The sequence below is a fragment of the Rhincodon typus genome, chromosome 1, assembly GCF_021869965.1.
Source record: "Rhincodon typus isolate 14 chromosome 1, sRhiTyp1.1, whole genome shotgun sequence".
NCBI lineage: Eukaryota > Metazoa > Chordata > Chondrichthyes > Orectolobiformes > Rhincodontidae > Rhincodon > Rhincodon typus.
The window spans coordinates 24715957-24735056 of NC_063332.1; the positions used below are offsets into that span (position 1 = coordinate 24715957).

The 19100-nt window shown below is 39.4% G+C and overlaps 1 protein-coding gene across 3 annotated transcripts in view; it reads right to left on the reverse strand.

Annotated features, from left to right (window-relative positions):
• The window catches only part of LOC109920220 (protein FAM53A), a 132239-nt gene that overhangs the window by 89884 nt on the left and 23255 nt on the right, over positions 1-19100 (reverse strand). For all 3 annotated transcript variants that reach the window (XM_048597634.1, XM_048597622.1, XM_048597628.1), the window contains exon 2: positions 8820-9072. In XM_048597634.1, the coding sequence (XP_048453591.1) occupies positions 8820-8972 (153 nt within the window). In that variant the 5' untranslated portion in view covers positions 8973-9072. The remainder of the gene's footprint in view (positions 1-8819; positions 9073-19100) is intronic.

Consider the following 19100-nt stretch of genomic DNA (forward strand, 5'->3'; position numbering starts at 1 on the left):
GACCAGAACTGTACGCAATACTCCATGTGCGGCCGCACCAGAGTTTTGTACAGCTGCAACATGACCTCATGGCTCCGAAACTCAATCCCTCTACTAATAAAACCTAACACGTACGCCTTCTTGACAACCCTATTAACCTGAGTGGCAACTTTCAGTGATCTATGCACATGGACACCGAGATCTCTCTGCTCATCCACACTACCAAGAATCTTACCATTAGCCCAGTACTCTGTATTCCTGTTACTCCTTCCAAAGTGAATCACCTCACACTTTTCCGCATTAAACTCCATTTGCCACCTCTCAGCCCAGCTCTGTAGCTTATCTATGTCCCTCTGTAACCTGCAACATCCTTCCGCACTATCCACAACTCCACCGACTTTGGTGTCATCCGCAAATTTACTAACCAATCCTTCTCCGCCCTCATCCAGGTCATTTATAAAAATGACAAACAGCAGTGGCCACAAAACAGATCCTTGAGATACACCACTACTAACTGAACTCCAGGATGAACATTTCCCATCAACCACCACCCTCTGTCTTCTTACAGCTAGCCAATTTCTGATCCAAACCGCTAAATCACCCTCAATCCCATGCCTCCGTATTTTCTGCAATAGCCTACCATGGGGAACCTTATCAAACGCTTTACTGAAATCCATATACACCACATCAACCGCTTTACCCTCATCTACCTGTTTGGTCACCTTCTCGAAGAACTCAATAAGGTTTGTGAGGCACCACCTACCCTTCACAAAACCGTATTGACTATCCCTAATCAAATTATTCCTTTCTAGATGATTATAAATCCTATCTCTTATAATCCTTTCCAACACTTTACCCACAACCGAAGTAAGGCTCACTGGTCTATAATTACCAGGGTTGTCTCTACTCCCTTTCTTGAACAAGGGGACAACATTTGCTAGTCTCCAGTCTTCTGGCACTCTTCCTGTAGACAATGACGACATAAAGATCAAAGCTAAAGGCTCTGCAATCTCCTCTCTAGCTTCCCAGAGAATCCTAGGATAAATCTCATCTGGCCCAGGGGACTTATCTATTTTCACACCTTCCAGAATTGCTAACACCTCCTCCTTATGAACCTCAATCCCGTCTAGTCTAATAGACTGTATCTCAGTATTCTCCTCGACAACATGGTCTTTTTCTTGTGTGAATACGGACGAAAAATATTCATTTAGCGCCTCTCCTATCTCTTCAGATTCCACGCACAACTTCCCACTACTGTCCTTGACTGGCCCTAATCTTACTCTCGTCAGTCTTTTATTCCTGACATACCTATAGAAAGCTTTAGGGTTTTCCTTGATCCTACCTGCTAAAGACTTCTCATGTCCCCTTCTGGCTCTTAACTCTCTCTTTAGGTCCTTGCTGGCTAACTTGTAACTCTCAAGCGCCCTCACTGAGCCTTCACGCCTCATCTCTACATAAGCCTCCTTCTTCCTCTTGACAAGAGATTCAACTTCTTTAGTAAACCACGGTTCCCTCGCTCGACCACTTCCTCCCTGCCTGACAGGTACATACTTCTCAAGGACACGCAGTAGCTGTTCCTTGAACAAGCTCCACATTTCAATTGTGCCCAGCCCCTGCAGTTTCCTTCTCCATCCTATGCATCCTAAATCTTGCCTAATCACCTCAATTGCCTTTCCCCCAGCTATAACTCTTGCCCTGCGGTACATACCTATCCCTTTCCATCGCTAAAGTAAATGTAACTGAATTATGGACACTATCACCAAAGTGCTCACCTACCTCCAAATTTAACACCTGGCCTGGTTCATTACCCAAGACTACAAATTAACTGGCATAAAAACCAAGAAAGTCCTGGAGAAACTCGGTGTGGTAGCATGTGTGGAGAGAGGAGCAGAGTTAACACTAATAATGCAGTATGACTTCAGAACTCTGGTAAAGCTGTCAGTTCCCTGTCTCTTTCCTTTGGCTTAAATCAACCTTGGCATATCAATCCATGTTTAAAGAGACTATAGAAATCCAAGTTGCTGAATTTGTAGATGTTTGAGAAATTGTGAAGTTTGCGCTGGCAGTGCAATAGCCCTATAGTTTTTAAAAAAGATAGAAGGAATGAATATATGTTTTAACAAAGGCTGCATTAACAGGCAACACTGCTGTTAGGTGGAGTTTTGCAATAGAATGTGAAAAGCCAGAATCCCGTCTGACTAAATGTGGCAGAAAAGGTCTGCTGCCCCAAAATTCAATCCAAGCCAGAAACAAGCAAGCAGAGCAAAAAAATTTCTTACATTAGGTTTTAAATTAGTTGCAAGTTCCAGAAAACACAGCAGCTGTAAATTTATTTGCAAATCAGCATTTCCAGTGACTGTTAAATAGCCTCATTTCCATACATGGGTAGCACAATCTTGTCTGATAATTCACCAGCCTTCTTTTGATTGAAACCTAGGGACTCTCCTACCAGAAATTTGCACATTGATGATAATTGCAGCTGACCTGCTCAGACCTCACTACTAATTTACAATTTATTATGCAAGCATCACAGGTGCAATTGTACTTTGCAGATGACAGTAATTTTTGTATTGGGAACATATTGGTACTACACATTCAAAACAAAAGACAATGGAATAAAACTGCAGAATACAGGCAAATGAATTTACTTGTGGATACAAGGTCTGACATAAACAATTGTTGAAAGAATACATCATTGGAAGCTAGAGAATTGATTTCTGTACATTTTTACACTACAGGCATGCGGTCAATTGCAAATACATAGGTTTCAGAGTCTTCAAAGTCAGCACTGTCTGGTCCAACAGCAATGTAAACTCACGCTTTGCTGGGGTTTGTTTAATCCCACTGGGGACAAATGTGATGGTATTATTAAACCCAAGTGAATTCAGAGCATCAACACTGTACCAAAATTGCAACATAAGGCACCTCATGGTACACCAAGTTAGCTCAGTGTCTTTTAGCAATTGCACGTGTCCAAATTTATTTAATAAACAAATTTAATAACGTTCAATCTGCCAAGAGAAATTATACATGAACACCTCAACATTAAGTGCGTCCAGTTGATTGAGATCTACTGGAGCTGCTTCACGTCTACACTCAGGCTGCAAAAATGGTCTGGAGCAAAGTGGTTCTGCTGGATGAGCTCAATGTTCTGGTGACTGTCAAGTACTCCTTGATGGCACCCCCCTTTATGCCACTCAATCATTCCCTACAAATCACTAGCAAAAGACACATCTATGAAATCTCGCCCAGGTTACTTTGACTGTAGCTTATTTCATTATAGGATTAATAAAAGTAACGTCCTGGTAATGTCAAGACCTTCAAAGCCTTGTCCAACTCTCACTCATTCCCGACTTTCACATATCTCACTATTCTTTTAGTATCGGCACAGTAATATCCTGCAATTCACAACCTAGAGCGGGAGCACTATCACTGCAGGGACTTGGGAAGGTTCTAGAAGGCAGATCACCACAAGCTTGTCAAAACTCCACAGAACAGGCAATAAATATACCCTGGCCAGCCTGGACATATCCAGAGATCAACAGAACATTACATAATGTTTCCAAACACGGGTCAAATATCCAGTGAATAAAACAAATCAAACTGAACAAATTAAAAAAAGGTGCACGCAACAAAATCTTTACCAAAGAATCTCAAAACCAAATCTATCAAACAGGGCAGAAGCATTTCCCCATTCTGCAGCAAGAATTTTTACAGTTGTGGAAATTCAATACAAAACCAAAAACAACTGACATTTGACTCTTTTAATCCCATAAAAAATATGCTGAGTTTCAGCAGCTGCATCTCCAAGTACCACACCTCATTAATGTAAGCATTGCAAGCTAGTCCTTTCAAGTCTGTCCTTTTAGGGCATGGTAGAAAGGCAATTCCAGAAATGTGTTCCTATAATCTGATGTGACAATGCTGTTTTCCAGCTCTTTCAGATACAGAACAATGGTGCTAATTTTAGAGAATGCATTAAGATTTTGAGCAAATATGGATTGCTCATAACAGATCACTTGTGAAAGTGCCAACTGTGAGAGCAGTTTGAATTTTTATGGTGCTTTTAACAGAACAAAGTGTCCTGAGGCATCTTGGGGTGCAAGAAAAAAAATGGACTGTCAAGACAAGATGATGTGAGGATGGTGGGACCTGAGGTTTGAGGGAAAGATAGGTTTCAATGAAGGCCTTAAAGACTAGCAAGGTGGAAAGGTGAAGGGGCTTTTGGGGATTCCAGAGGCTGGGGTAAAATATGGCCAACACTGGGGTAAAAGGAGTTTAAAATGGCCTTGTTGGGGTGAAGTAGTAGTTTCACAAAAAAGTCTAGAATACAAATGGCATACATGAGTAGGTGGCTCATAGAAGACAGCAAGGCCATGAGGCAATTTCAAAACAAATATCCTTCAAATTTGAGGCTGGGAGATTGGGAATCAATGTGGATTGTGAGTAGAGGAGTTGAGTTTAGGTTTACGGAGTGTGAAGGATGATAGGTCAGCCAGGGAACTATGAGAATAGTCACATCTGAAGGTGGCAAAGACAGGATTGAGGGTTTCAGTAGATGAGGCTGAATCAAAGACATATTGCTGTATACATGTCCTTGCATATTATGATCAACCTATACTGCTTGCAAAACACCACGTCACTGTACTTAGGAACGTGTGACAAGAAATCAAAACAAAAAAGCACAAAGATGCACAAGTGGAATTTTTGATATCAGTTATAGGAATTTTAAAAACACCAAGATCAGATTCCAAACAGTTTGGCTAAAATTGACAGTTACTAGGAAGGAAAAAAATCTGAGACAAAGGTATGGAGTTTAGGTGAGAGCCAAAAACAAAGTTAATTGACTTCAGTCCTTAAATATATACTGGAGGAAATGTGACTCATCCAAAGACTACTTATCAAGCAAGCAGGCTGGCAGCAGAGGTAACAGATAATGAAACTGCAGAAAAAAACAGAACTGGATATGTGTACATGGGAAGGGTGAATTAATCAGAGGACCATATCACCAAAGGACATATAAAATGAGAGAAAGATATTGGCTAAGGCTTATTTTTAATTTGCTCAAATCAATAAGGTCCATACACGCATTAAATAAAGCATCAAATTTATTAAGTGCAGTAGAAGTACTTTTAAGATGCATTTTGGTGGTTTACTGAGCATTGTTATAAAATCTTCAGATCAAGCTTAGAATTGTATCTTCCAATTACATGAAAACCAAATACAAAATCAAACAGTTTCTAATCTCACTCTCCACGTGGTCACCTACACAAGTGTGCACTACACTATGTAGAAGTAAAAATTAAAATAATATGGAAAATTTAATTGCTTATCTCTAACTTTAGTTTTCCTTACTGCAGCTGTTAAGCAACATTACACCCTTCTCTTCTAATCTTAGAAGGTTTCACTCTTGTTCCACACAATTATTCAGCTTAGTGAAACCTTTAATTAGAAGTCAGTTTGTTTCTGTTTCAATCCAGCCAATTAAAAATAATTTAAACTGGTGTTTCCTTTGCAGAACTAAATGCTGCCCCATGGTGTTATCAAGTGATTCACAATGCAACAAGGTGGTTTTAACTATTACTTCATCCTGAAACTGGCCACTGCTGCAACACAAACTCTAGCCTAACAGACCACCAGTTTAAAGTGACTTGTACTTCTTTAAATGCAAAAACTAAGGCTACTTTTGAATTTTCACTATATTGTAGCAATTACAGTGTAACATTACTAAACAAGGATAGAGTAACACTTTAAAGGTTACATGCTTCAGGCACTCTAGGTTTAAAACTTAGGGCAGGAAGAGAAGCTACTACTGGGGAGAAGATGGCTTCGACTGGATGACGAGGGGGGAAGAGAAGTAGAATTATCTGCACCAGAGAAGGAGAATGGTGTGGACAAAACATAAATAAAAATCAGCATTTCAGTTCCATGGGGGAATCTTAAGGTCAAAATCTTGGCTGATAGCAAGTGTTGAATTGAGGAAGCCCTGCACTGTCAGAAGTGCTATCTTTTTTGGCTGGGATAACAGAGGCCCATATTCACTCTTCGTCAATGTAAAAACAATATTTCAAAAATCAGGGAATTCTACTTAACGGCCTGACCAATAGGTATCCAATACGATAGCACTTTCACTAAAAAGAAATTAGCTGGTCATGATCACCTGAAGCCTTGCTGTCAGCAAAATTGGTTACCAGGTTATCCATATTACCATAGTACCTACATTTCAAAAAGCATTTTGTTAACTGTAACATGTTTTACTTCATCTTGAAAAGCATTACAGAATTGAAGTTCTTTCCAGTTCTTGAGAAAGGTGGTGGACAAGAGAGCCATAATACTTCAGAGGGAGTCAAATGTCATCATTTGTAATTTTGATTAAGACCATTGCGTACAATGAAGAAATCGGAATGAAGAGATGGTACAGATTTTAACGTGGTGGGGCGAGATACCACTAATTCATGTTAGCAACATCCAAGAAATTGAGGACAAGTTTCAGGCACAACTAATAGTTGAAGGAAAGAATCAAAGTGCTAAAAATCTTCTGCCTCGAAATTCTGTCCTTCTGAATTACGTACAACTTCTTGAAAACATCTGGTCTCGATTGCTTTCTGTGGCAGAGAATTCCACAGACTCACCACTCTGGATGAAGAAGTTTCTCCTGCTTTCAGTCCTATAACAGTCTACCCTGTATCCTTAGACTGTGACCCCGGGGTTCTGCACTCCTGAGTCAGTGAGCATCCTTCCTGCATTTTATTTTGTCTAGTCGTTTTGAATTTTATGTTTCCTTGAGATTCCCCCTCTCATTCTTAACCCCCATGAATAAAGTCTTAACCAATCCAGACTTTCTTCATATTCAACTCTGCCATTCCAGCTATCAGCTTAAAAATTGTTGACAGAATAGCAGTTTTGTAAATGTGCATTTTAAGGCAACATTCGCTCATAGCCAGAACTTTATGGTTGGATCTAGTGAGTATACCTGCAAACATGGTCATTAGAGTACATTGGACTGCAACCTCCTACCCGCACACATCTGGTTAAATGCAGAAATCAGGACGCTGCCCTGTTCCTTCGCTAGCTTTACCTATCCTGGTGCTTCAGAGATGTGGCATTAAGACACAAAAAGGTTTGAAGGTGCAGTACTTACCCACTAAACATGCTGCAAAGATTGAGATTGGCCCAAAATTTTTTTTTTTTTTTTTTAAAAATGTGCTGTGGCAAGTCTTAATTAATATAACGTCACTACACTGGCACTGAAAAATGCAGAGTCTTATTCTTTCTGATTTTAATTATTGGAAGATTTAATGGGGAAACAAATTAATTTGGCCCAGCGTTTTCTCTACTTCAGCTCTCAATGCCATTTTTCCCTATTTCACTTTTGGCAAGTAATTTTATATTCAGTTAGAAATTAAACCTTACTGGTTTACCTTGTTCTCGTGAAGAGCCCTTGTGCTCTTCAATCTGATGAGTTGAGCAGATATGTTTCAACTGTCTTCTAAAAAAGGTTTCAGATCCTCTGGAGAGGACATTACATTGAAATGACCCTCTAATTGCTCCCAAATTGCCATACACAAGCTCATGAAACATCTTTGTGCAATAGTGTGCATGTTGTTTGGTAAACAATGTTCTCCATTAAATGGTTACGTTCAGCCCAATATCTCACTCAAAAATACATTGGTAATCAGATGTCCATTACTCATGCAACAAGCTAAGTTCACTCAACATTTAGTATTGCACTTTTAATGGACTATTAGTTCATAAATTGATAGGACATGTGATCTTCCATTAAAAAGATAATACAGCCAGAAACAAGAATGCCATCAGTGGACTCCTCCCAATTTGCAATGTTCAAGACTGATAAGCATTTAACATTAAAAAAGTTACAACACCCCATAAAGGCAAAAAACTGGACTGTCAGCTGGCGCCATATGACATTTGAATGAGGGCCTGGTCTTCAATTTCTCAGATTGTGACCTTATCTCAGCTGGACCAGAGGTCATAGGTTTCTGCTCAGACACGAGCAAGTAAATCAACAGCCCCTTTCAATGGTGGCAGAAGAATTTGGCAGAGGTGAGCAGACAGCCGCCTTCACATTGAAGCATTCAAGCAGGCATTGTTTCTATCAAAGTAATTATCCAAAGTGCAGAAAAGACAGAAGATTGATAGGAGGTAAAATTAACAAAGGGCCATATGGCCTCCTTCAGTGCCTTAATTTTGTGATTCTTTGAATGATGCGAAGCACAGACAGAAAAGCTTACAATGTGTAGGACATGCATATTGCACAGCTGAAGTGACATCAGAAGGTGGATGAATGAGTTCCAAATGGAAAGGGCAAAGACATACAAGCTCAAACTAACAAAAATTGATCTGTGAGAAAGCATGACAACAGGCTTATATTGTGGTTTGCCTAACTATGGAAGGAATGTACAGATTTTAATCAAAAGTTAGGAAGTGGTGGCCAGCAAAAAAATAATTTCCAAGGAGATTTTCATATGATGAATGACTCAACTGCCATTCCTCATTGATGACACATTCTGCAGTACCCTTCCTGAAGGGAATAATGATAAAACTTGCAAAATCAGCAAACAATTTAGTTGCTCAACCACTGGAAAGCAGGATGAAACTGATAGAAGCAGGGATGATGCACAGTTGATTAGTAATCAATTAGCTCCAAGTATAATAAATGATTGACACTTGACACAAGATTTCTGATATTTGCTTCCATCACAATTTTCCCTAAAATTAGCATAAAGAAAAAATATTAAAATGCAACAGAGCAATAACCAGGACTAGAAGTTATATTCACATCTCTCAGGTTTACCAAAAAAAGTTCATGAAGTTCTCACCACATTGATACTGTAGGCCTTGCAAGCAATGTCCTCCAGGCTCTGATTCTGCAATTTTTCTGTGATTAGCGTTACCATGGTAGTTGTTCCTTTTCCACTGCTCACACTAACAAGCATTGGATGTTCTTTACGTGTTGTTTCAATATTCCCCATGCATTCCCTGGTTGCTGTGCTGCATCCCTGTTCTCATTCACAGACCTCCATGGTAGTTCAATGCTCACGAGCCAACATTTCCTTTGGTACATTCAATCATCTGTCAAAATCAATTTTAACAAATCATAAATCCAACAAAAAATAAGTTTTATTGTGAAGTTCTATTTTAGAAAACTGAAAATTAGTTAGGAAAGTATTACAACTTTGCTGCAATGACAGGTAGACCCACGTCCAAGTTTATTCTGTTGTCTTCACCCATCTCCAGTGTTAAGTGCCATCAATCCTACCATCACAGCCTAAATGGAAAACTGGTGTTTGGAGCAAGAATTCACAGTAAACCTGCACAAGGAGTTTTGTGGTTTAATTTTCTTCAAACAAACAATTGTCTGATGCAACAATCTCATGAAACTTTGTACAAACTGCTGAAACCAAATGATACCCAGTTAAGTTCCAGTCTCAGTGCTGGCTGATCCCAATCACAACAGTAGAAAAGGACGTCACTTTAAAATGGAGGTGCAGAACAAAACTACTCAAACTAAAGCCAGTACTTTAATATAGAGTTTCATTTTTATGGAGAAGGAACTAGCATCTTCAAAAAAGGAAACAAATCTATGAGGCAGTTCTTTTACTGTTGAGTATAAAGTAAACTTTCAAAAAACAAATTTAAGTGGTTACTCACTATCCATTCCATAGCAGCGCACTTCAGGATTTTTGCTGATTATAATTCAACCAAGCAGTTAGGCACTCTAGCAACTGTGTGATAGCGTATGTGCCACAAGTCACTATGTGCAAGTAAGCCCATATGCCACTTTGAAAGTTCTCAAAAGTTGATGAAAGCATGCATAAAACGGTAGATTTTCCTCCCTCCTCAACTTCTTTTGCTTTTTGGTGGCTACAATGCACCATTCAGATTAGTATGTCAACCCAGTGTTATGCCTGTGTCATGGGCCTACACGCAAGACAATGGGGATTTGACTTTTGTTAAAAAGAAACAGGACATTGTCAAGAGATTGTAGGAACTGCCGATGCTGGAGAATCTGAGATAACAAGGTGTAGAGCTGGATGAACACAGCAGGCCCAGCAGCAGAGGAGCAGGAAAGCTGACAATTTGGGTCTGGACCCTTCTCCAGAAAAAAACAAAGGGTCCAGACCCGAAGTATCAGCTTTCCTGCTCGGCCTGCTGTGTTCATCCAGCTCTACACTTTGTTATCTCAGGACATTGTCAATTTACTTTCACCCAACATGGCTACTTAAGGTCTTTCCAGATGGATCAAAAGACATCTGAACATTCTTCCTGAGTTCAGGAGATGTTCTCCCTTGAAAGGGCATCCAAAATCACTCGTGGATTTCACAGTCCCATGATATGCGTAATACCCAATTTAATCACCAGATGCAGCAGTTGCAATGTAAAAATATGACCATAGGAAGGTGTGAACAGCCACCCATTATTCCCATCTTCCGTATCAGTCACTGCAGCAACAACCAATTGTCCACACAACAGGAGCAGTCGCTTGCTGTCACACAATCAAACTAGCTGGGGAGGAGTCAAACTTGATACTCCAAGAGAATCTAGCAGCCAGTCAAAACCAAGAGGGACAATTCCTCGAGCCAAAGAACAGAACGCTGCCTAACCAGCATTCAACTTCAGCAGTACAAGGGGGACTAATTTGTCTTCACATGAAAATATGAACCTTCAAAAAAAAAAATCAAGCATAAGCTGATCTGGAAATCAAGAAACTGAACTTTATTGATCCAGAGTACAAGAAAGATCCCATGCAGACCTGCACGGTTTATTTTATTTATGCTTTATGGGACGTGGGAATTGCTGGCAAGATCAGCATCTGTTGCTCAGCCCTAACTGCCTTTGCACAAAGTGGTTTGTTAGGTTGCTTCAGAAGACAATTAGGAATAAACTATGTTTGTCTGGAGTCAAAGGCCAGACTATTAGGTCATATTAGAGAACTAAATCCATTGATAGCACATGTGATCTTCCATTAAACAACTAATAGATTGCAAATTTCCTTCCCTAAATGGCAATACTGAACCAGACATGTTTTTACAATTGATGGTGGTTGTAGAACACAACCTAGACTAGATTCAAATTCAGGAAAAAAGGACAAGTTACCCTACTACTTTCCTTTCCATCTGTGACTCGACACAGAAATACAAACAGCTGCTCCAGTTATGAATGCAACACAAAACCATTGGCCACATTTGAGCCTGATTAAATTTTGATTCTGACTAAAGGTGTTTGAAACCTTCAATGCACTAATGACTACATTAGGGAAGATGTGATAAAACCACAATTCATCTGGTGATACTATTTCAAAATTTTAACTCAATTAAGTTTAGTTCAAATAATTACAAAGCAGTTTAATTTCCTGCACCAGTTAATTAATTGATGGCTATTTTACTCATTACCTACAGTCTCTCATCACGTTGGCACTCTTGCACAAATGATTCCAGTAAAAATAATTTTGCAAATCTCAAGCATTCAAACTGAGGCTCATACTTCTGAACAGTTATATTCATCCAAGAGATCTACTCCTTGAAATCAGAAGTTTAACTTGAATTCTTGTCCCGGAAGACAGATAGAACAAAGGAGCCTAACAATGCCCAAAATTGTAAGTTACACTAAACTCAAATGCATCCACTTGTGGATTCATCTTCCAACTAAACATCCAAACATATTTTGCAAACAGTTATCTAAAATAGACACAAATGTTTCAAATACTGTTATACTCAAGCCTACACCTCTTGAACATTACTTCATTAAATGCTGCGTTCAAAATTTTATATTGTTGCTATTAGGCTACTATAAAGGAAGTGCAAATTACCATTCATTTTATCATATACGTACATAGAAAGGACAGGAATGCTCAATACGATCTACATGTATTGTTTAAAACTATCTGAAGATTGGACTGTGTTCCTTTCAATTTAGTATCTATCCATCTATCATTGACATGCAGTACAGTCAAAAATTCTGCCGAAGTAAAACTCCTAAATTCATAGCGCCATAACTTATTCAACAATAAAAGCATGATACTGTGATGCTGGAAGCCTGAAGTTAAAATATGGAGAAACTTTCAAACAGTCCTTCTGCACCTGAAGTTTCTCCAGCACACGATTATCAAGAAAAGTCTCCAAGGTTATGATGTTGACATTAAACCTAGATGAAAGACTAAAAGTTTAAAAAAATTAAAATTAAGCTTCAAATGCCATCGTACAAAGTCCACTTTTTTTTGCATGTGTTCCATCCTGGACCAATGTCAAAATATAAACCATTCACTAAGCACGTTTTGACTGAACATACTGATACTTATCAGTATGTCATACAATACATTTCTGCTCAAATAACTTATGGTACATTTTATAGGTGCTACAAAGCTTTATTTGCATTTACAAAGAAACTATACACAAGAACACTGCCTCCACACATTAAGCTTGCAAATGTTTATGATATAATTAGCCTGCACGTAATGCCACAAAATGTTTAGCTGTTTTAAACACTGACACCACAAATAAAATCTTAAATTGACTTTCAGCTTCTGCCTGTTTAAATCATACCAAGCAATCATTCTAGAAATAAGTGCTTCCAATAGTAAAAACTCTGTATACAGTATTTGGGAATTTTTTGAAAGGAAGGTTTTGCAAAACTAGATGCAGCTGCCACAGTCACGCTACAAGATTTCATTTCACAAAGCCTCAAGTGAGGACACAAAACAGCCTTTTCAAGGGTTCTATACTGCAAGTCAAAGATCCTGAAGATAGCCATTTCAGGAAATTCAATTTCAAATCAACATTTTAGTTTGCAAGATCTTAGCTCAGCTAACAAAAACACTTATTTCAGTAATTTTCCACCAACTTGTTCTTTTAAATGTAATATTACTGTTGAGCAATTGAGACTACGAATCTGTATTCAACATTCTGTGGAACAAAATTCTCCAACAATTCATGTTCATAGTTGTGAAACAAAGTGTCAACTCAGCACTTTTTTCATGTTCAACTTTAGCAGATCATTTGCAGGAGAAACAAGGTCTTCAAAGTTGAAGAGATCTTCAGTACTCTAACTGGAATAAATATCTTGTAAATGGTTAAGTTCAAAAATGGGGTATGAGAATATAACTATAGGCAAAAGTCACTATAGGATTTACTCAAACGATGCAGGTTCAGTTCTGAGGAAGGGTCATCGGACCCAAAACGTTGAGTGTTTTCTCCTTCACAGATGCTGCCAGACCTGCTGAGCTTTTCCAGCAACTTTGTTATTGTTCCAGATTCAATTAACTGGTTAAATGCAGCTTAGTGATGTTTTACTACATGGTTGAACTATCAGGACGCACTAACGCAATGTGAAAAATATGATTCAGCAAACTAATGTTAAGTTCAGATAATTGCCTAGAAACACAGGTCTACTCAGAACATCCAATGAACATAAATTAGTGGCCTAACTAATTAATTTTCCAAAGAGATGAAGATGTACTTGAAAAAGGAGAAAATTCCAGGATCCATGAAAAGAACAGGTAAGCAGGACTAATTGAGTTTACACTTTCAAACAATCACAATCATTGAATGGTTTACAGTTCCATACAATTCTTCTGATTTTAACATACTTCAGAATTGTGTGAACTAAGCTCATCATAGCTTTGCAAAAGTGTACCCACTTAATCAATGCTAGGTGACAACCTAAAGCAGCCTCACCTCCTTGTGCAATATCAAGCCACAAACCACAATTCCATCTGATGTGCTAAATTGGTGCCTAAGCTAACCAAACAGGAAGATTAGCCATAAGAGCTGGTAATACAAAAAGTTAGCAAAATGGATTAAGTTTATTCTATGTATCGTTAAATGTCTCAAGAATCAGAGCACACTGGGCCTCAGTTTTGAAGAATGAGGGGCAATCTTATTGCAATTTATACAATTCTTAAAAAGAAGAAAGGGTGGCTGGTTCCCTGCTTGTTACTGTGAAACTAGGGACAATCAAATTTTTTTTTCTGGTAAAACCACAATAACTTGTAGTTCTGTAGCTTCATTAGCACAAAGTACCCAAAGGTGCTTTGCAACAGCAATGAAGCAAATCAGACTCAACTTCAAAAAATACATTCGCATAGTTGGCCAAAAGCTGGTCAAACCATTGCTTTTAAAGCAAGTTCAGTGAAATTAGGGAAGAGGTCGAAGCAGAGAAGTACAAGGGGTAAATTTCAGAGCTTAGAGCCTTGAATTGCAAGTTCAGCCATCAACTGAAGAACACGTAAAATAGGGATGCTCAAAATGTTAGAGCAGCAGAGACTTCTCAAAGGCTGAGAGATGGACAGAAAGGTCATGTATGGAGGCAAACAAGGATGACAATTTTAAAAATCAGGGTTCCGCAAGAAGCGGGGTTTAGTGTTGAACGGGACTTGATGCAAGATTTCAATTATCACAAAAATAGGGTAGAACTTGATAGCCCAACCAGGAGTGCAATGGAAGGAACAGAGGAACAAGAGAAGGCCATTCAGTCCATCAAGTCTGCAGTGGCATTCAATTAGATAAAGGCTGATCATCGACCTCAAAGTTACTTTCCAGTCGCCAGGAATTTATCAATTTCTGTCTTGAACATGCTCAATGATTGAGTTTCCAGTCTTCTGGGGTAGAGAATTCCAAAGATTCACTCTTTGAATGATGAAAATTTCACATTTCAGTCTTAAATTACTTACCTTACATTGAGATTATGTAGAGCATGGAATCAGGGGACAACCAGGGGAAGCAACCTTCTTTCCATGCCCTGTTAAAAATTTGGTAAGTGCCGATAAGATCACCCCTCATTCTTCAAAACTCAAAGAGGCAGATGTTCTCAAACTCCAAGACAATTCTGGCATCTCAAATTAACCTGGTGAAACTCAGCTGTGTTCCCTCCATGGCAAGTATATTCTTCCTTAGATAAGGAAACAAACCATACATAATATTGCAGATGTAGTCTGACCAGAGCTCTGTACAACTGCAGCAAAACATCTTACTCCTGTACCCAAAAAACATTTATCATGAAGGCCAACATACCATGTTGCACTTTTTTCCTGAATCAAATGAGGACTGTAGGTCCCTTTGGTTACCAACACTTTATTCAATCAAGGGATGAGCTTCATGGCTGGACAAGCATACGTTGCTTATCCCTAGATTCTCCGTGGTGGTAGTGGTGAGTAATCTTCCTGAACAACTATTAGCTCATTACTTGGTGTAGGTACACCCACAATACTGTTAAGGGAGCAGGTTCCAGGACTGACACAGCAACACTGAGGGAGAGAAGATATATTAAGTCTCGATGGTGAAGGACTTGGATGGAAACTTGCAGGTGATGTTCTCACGTATTGGCTGTCCTTGCCTTCCAAACGGTAGCATTTGAGTTTGAAAAGTGCTAAGGAGCCTTTGTGAATTTCAACACCTTGCAGATGGTGCACACTGCTTGACGAAGTGATGTTTGTGATCGTGGTGCAAATCAAGCAAGCTGTTTTGTCTTGGATGGTGTCAAGCCTCTGGAATATTGTTAGAACTGCAGTTATCCAGACAAGTAGGAAGCATTCATCACACTTGGGAACAGCACCCTGCAGACAGTTGGCACGCGCTTAATATTTCAAGAACATTGAGAAAGTGCAACAATTGTTCATTCCTACCTGGCACAAAAACAACAAATGGTGGCCTGACTGTGGCCAACAAGGGAAATTAAGGATAGTATTCGATCCAAGGAAGGGAAACAAACTGGTCAAAAAAAGCAGATTGGGAGCAATTTAAATTTCAGCAAAGGATGACAAAGGACAGAAAACAGAATATAACAGTAAGCTTTCAGGATATAAACTGACTGTAAAAGCTTGTATTTGAAGAGGAAAAAGTATAGTGAAGACAAATGTAGATCCTTTACAAATCAGAAACAGAGCAAGTTATACATTGGGGAACAAAGATGGTAGACTGTTTAAATTCATGTTTTGGTTCTGCCTTCAAAGAAGGATCCAAGTAATGTTCCTAAAATAATGGACAACACAGGGTTTATAGTGAGGGGGATGAACTGAAGGAAGAGATCAGTACCTGTAGCGAAATGGCGTTGTGGAATTAAAGGCCAATAAATCCCTAGGGCCCAATAACCTACTGCCTGGAATATTTGAGCAAGTGGCATTAGGAATAGTGAACGCATTGGTGTTCATCTTTCGACATTCTAGACAGCATGGGAGAGTTCTCACAGAATTCAGGGTATCCGATGTCACCATTTAAAAGGGAGGTAAAGAAAACAGGGAACTATTGATCAGTTAGCCTACATCTATAGTAGGGAAAATGCTAGAGTCCATTATAAAAGATTTAATAGCCTGTATTTGGCGAACACAGGATTGGACAGTCCAAATGGATTTACAAAAAGAATCATTCTCGACAGGTCTACTGAAATTTTGATTAACTGGTAGATTTGACAAGAGCGAGCTAGTGGATGTGGTTTATTGGGCTTTCAGAAAGCTTTCCATAAAAGGTACTACAGAAGAAATTAACACAACATTAACGCACTTGGAATTGGGGTAGAGAATTAACATGTATACAGAACTGGTTGGCAGACAGGTAAAGAATAAATGGATCATTTCCAAGTAGAGTCAATAACTAGTGGGGTACCACAGGGATCAGTCCTTGGAGCCCAGCAATTCACATTATATTCAATGATTCAGATGAGGAAACGAAAGGTAATATCTTTGCCAATACAAAGCTGGCTCGGAGAGTGAACTGTAAGATGGATGCAGAGATGCTTCAGTGAGATTTGGACAAATTCAGTAAGCAAATCCATGGCAGCTGAAATATAATGTGGATAAATGGGAGCTTATGTATTTTAGACAGACTAGGATCAGGTGTAAGCCATTAAATTTAGCAAGCCTGTTCAGCCATTCAATATAATGATTGATCCAATCTCAATACCATTGTTCTGTTTTCACACACATTCTCTTTTGATGCCTTTAAAACCTAAAGATTAAGCTCTTTTTTGAATATATTAATGATTTAACCTCCACAGCCTTCTGTGGAACAAAATTCCAGATTCCTTACCCTTTGATTGAAAAAAAGTTTGAGTTATAAATAGTCTACCCCATATTTTGGGACTGTGTTCCCCTGGTTCTCAACTCCCCAGGAAAAAGATTCTCCCTGCTCTGGTCTGTCAGTCTGCTAGAATTTTATTCCTACCAGTCCTGATTACATCCTTTAGTATTGTCTTCAATCTGAACTGAATAATACAGTAAGTCAAAATACCTGTACAGAAATTTTAATACTGACAATACAAAACCTGCAATGAATTTTTTGAGTTAACACTAATGTTTTCTTAAAAGTAGGTCTACTAACTTGGCTACTGCAATGTGCTGCTTCCTGAGGAGTTTTAAAGTTGTAGAAGGTGACTACCCTTCATGTTGAGGCCTATGAAATGTCTTAGTACCAGTAACTTCTGGGTTTTCAACTTACACACTCTGGCTATAGACACCTGCAATTTTCTGCTGCTGCAAAGTCTGGTCCAACTAACATGGTGGCACCATGGAGCTATTAGTTATAAGGCTAGGTAAGCAGCAGTTACATTGACATCCTGAGAGAAAAGGGAGATTTACATTTTTATAGCACCTTTTACAACCACCAGGCATTCCAAATTGTTTTACAACCAAGAACTTCTGAAGTGTGATTACCATGTTGTAATGTGGGAAACATGGCAGTCAATTTGCACCAAAACATCCTCCCACAGCAGCAATGTGACAATGACCACAGAATCAGTTTTTTTTGTGATGCTGACGGATAGATAAATATTGACCATACCCCTGCTTTTTTCAAAAAAGATTCATGGGATCTGGGCTGCATCAGAATGTAATACCCATTCCGAATTGCCCTAGAGAAGGCGGTGATAAATGTCTTGAATCATTTCAATCCACGTGGTTTACATACAACCACAACGCTCTTAAGGGAGGAAGTTCCTGGATTGTGAACCAGTGACAGAGAGAGAACAGCAATATAGTGTGCAAGTCAGTGTGATTTGCAGAAGTAGTTGCAGCTGGTGGTGCTCCCATATGTGGCAAAAAGAGGAAGGCAGATTATCTGAATCACCATAAAAAGGGGAGATGCAATGAGACCTGGGTGCCCTTGTATACCAATCATGGAAGGCAAGCATGCAGGTGCAGCAGGCAGAGAAGGCAGCTAGTGGTTCAGGAGTGGGGATGTCTTTTGCAATTGTAAAGGGCATTGGCAAGGCCACACCTGAGGTACTGTGTGCATTCTGATCACGTCAGAGAGGTGGTTCTGGCTATGGAGGGAGTGCAACAAAAGGTGTACCAGACCAACTCATGGGATGGCAGGGCTGACATGAGACATTGGATTCGATAGGACTTGATTCACAGGAGGTAAGAATGTGGGAATGGGGGAACCTCAAATCTATAAATTTCTACCAGGACTAGACAAGCAAATGCAGGATGGATGTTTTTGACAACTGGGGAAATCCAGAACTAGCAGTCACAGTCTAAGAATTCTGGATACATCACTTCAGACTGAGATGAAAAGAAATTTCTTCACCCCAGAGCAGTGAGGCTGCAGAACTCTGATACTGAAAATGATTAAGACGGAGGCCAAAACATTGAAGGTTTTCAGGAATGAGTTAGATATGGCTCTTAGGTCCAGGAAATAGGGTACTCAGTTGGATGATCAGCCTTGATCCTACTGAATGGCCTACTCTTGCTCCTATTTTCAATGTTTCTTCTGGGCAGGATTCCTAGTCTCTGACCGACTCTTGTAGTCAAGATATTTGTGGCTAGTCAAGTTCAGTTTCAGGTCAATGGTAACATTCTGGATGTTAATATGGGGAATTTACTGATGGCAATGCCATTGAATATCAAGGGGGCAATAGTTAAGTTCTGTCAGAGATGGTCATTGCCTGGCATTTGCTGGGTGCACGTGTTATTGTCAGTCCGCCTGGATGTCACTAGTGTCCCCACTGACTTCATCTGCAGGAAGTGCACCCAACTCCAGCTCCTCGGAAACCGTGTTAGGGAACTGGAGCTGGAGCTGGACGAACTTCGGATCATTCAGGAGGCTGAGGGGGTAATTGAGAGGAGTTACGGGGAGGTAGTCACACCTCAGGTACAGGAAAAAAGTAGATGG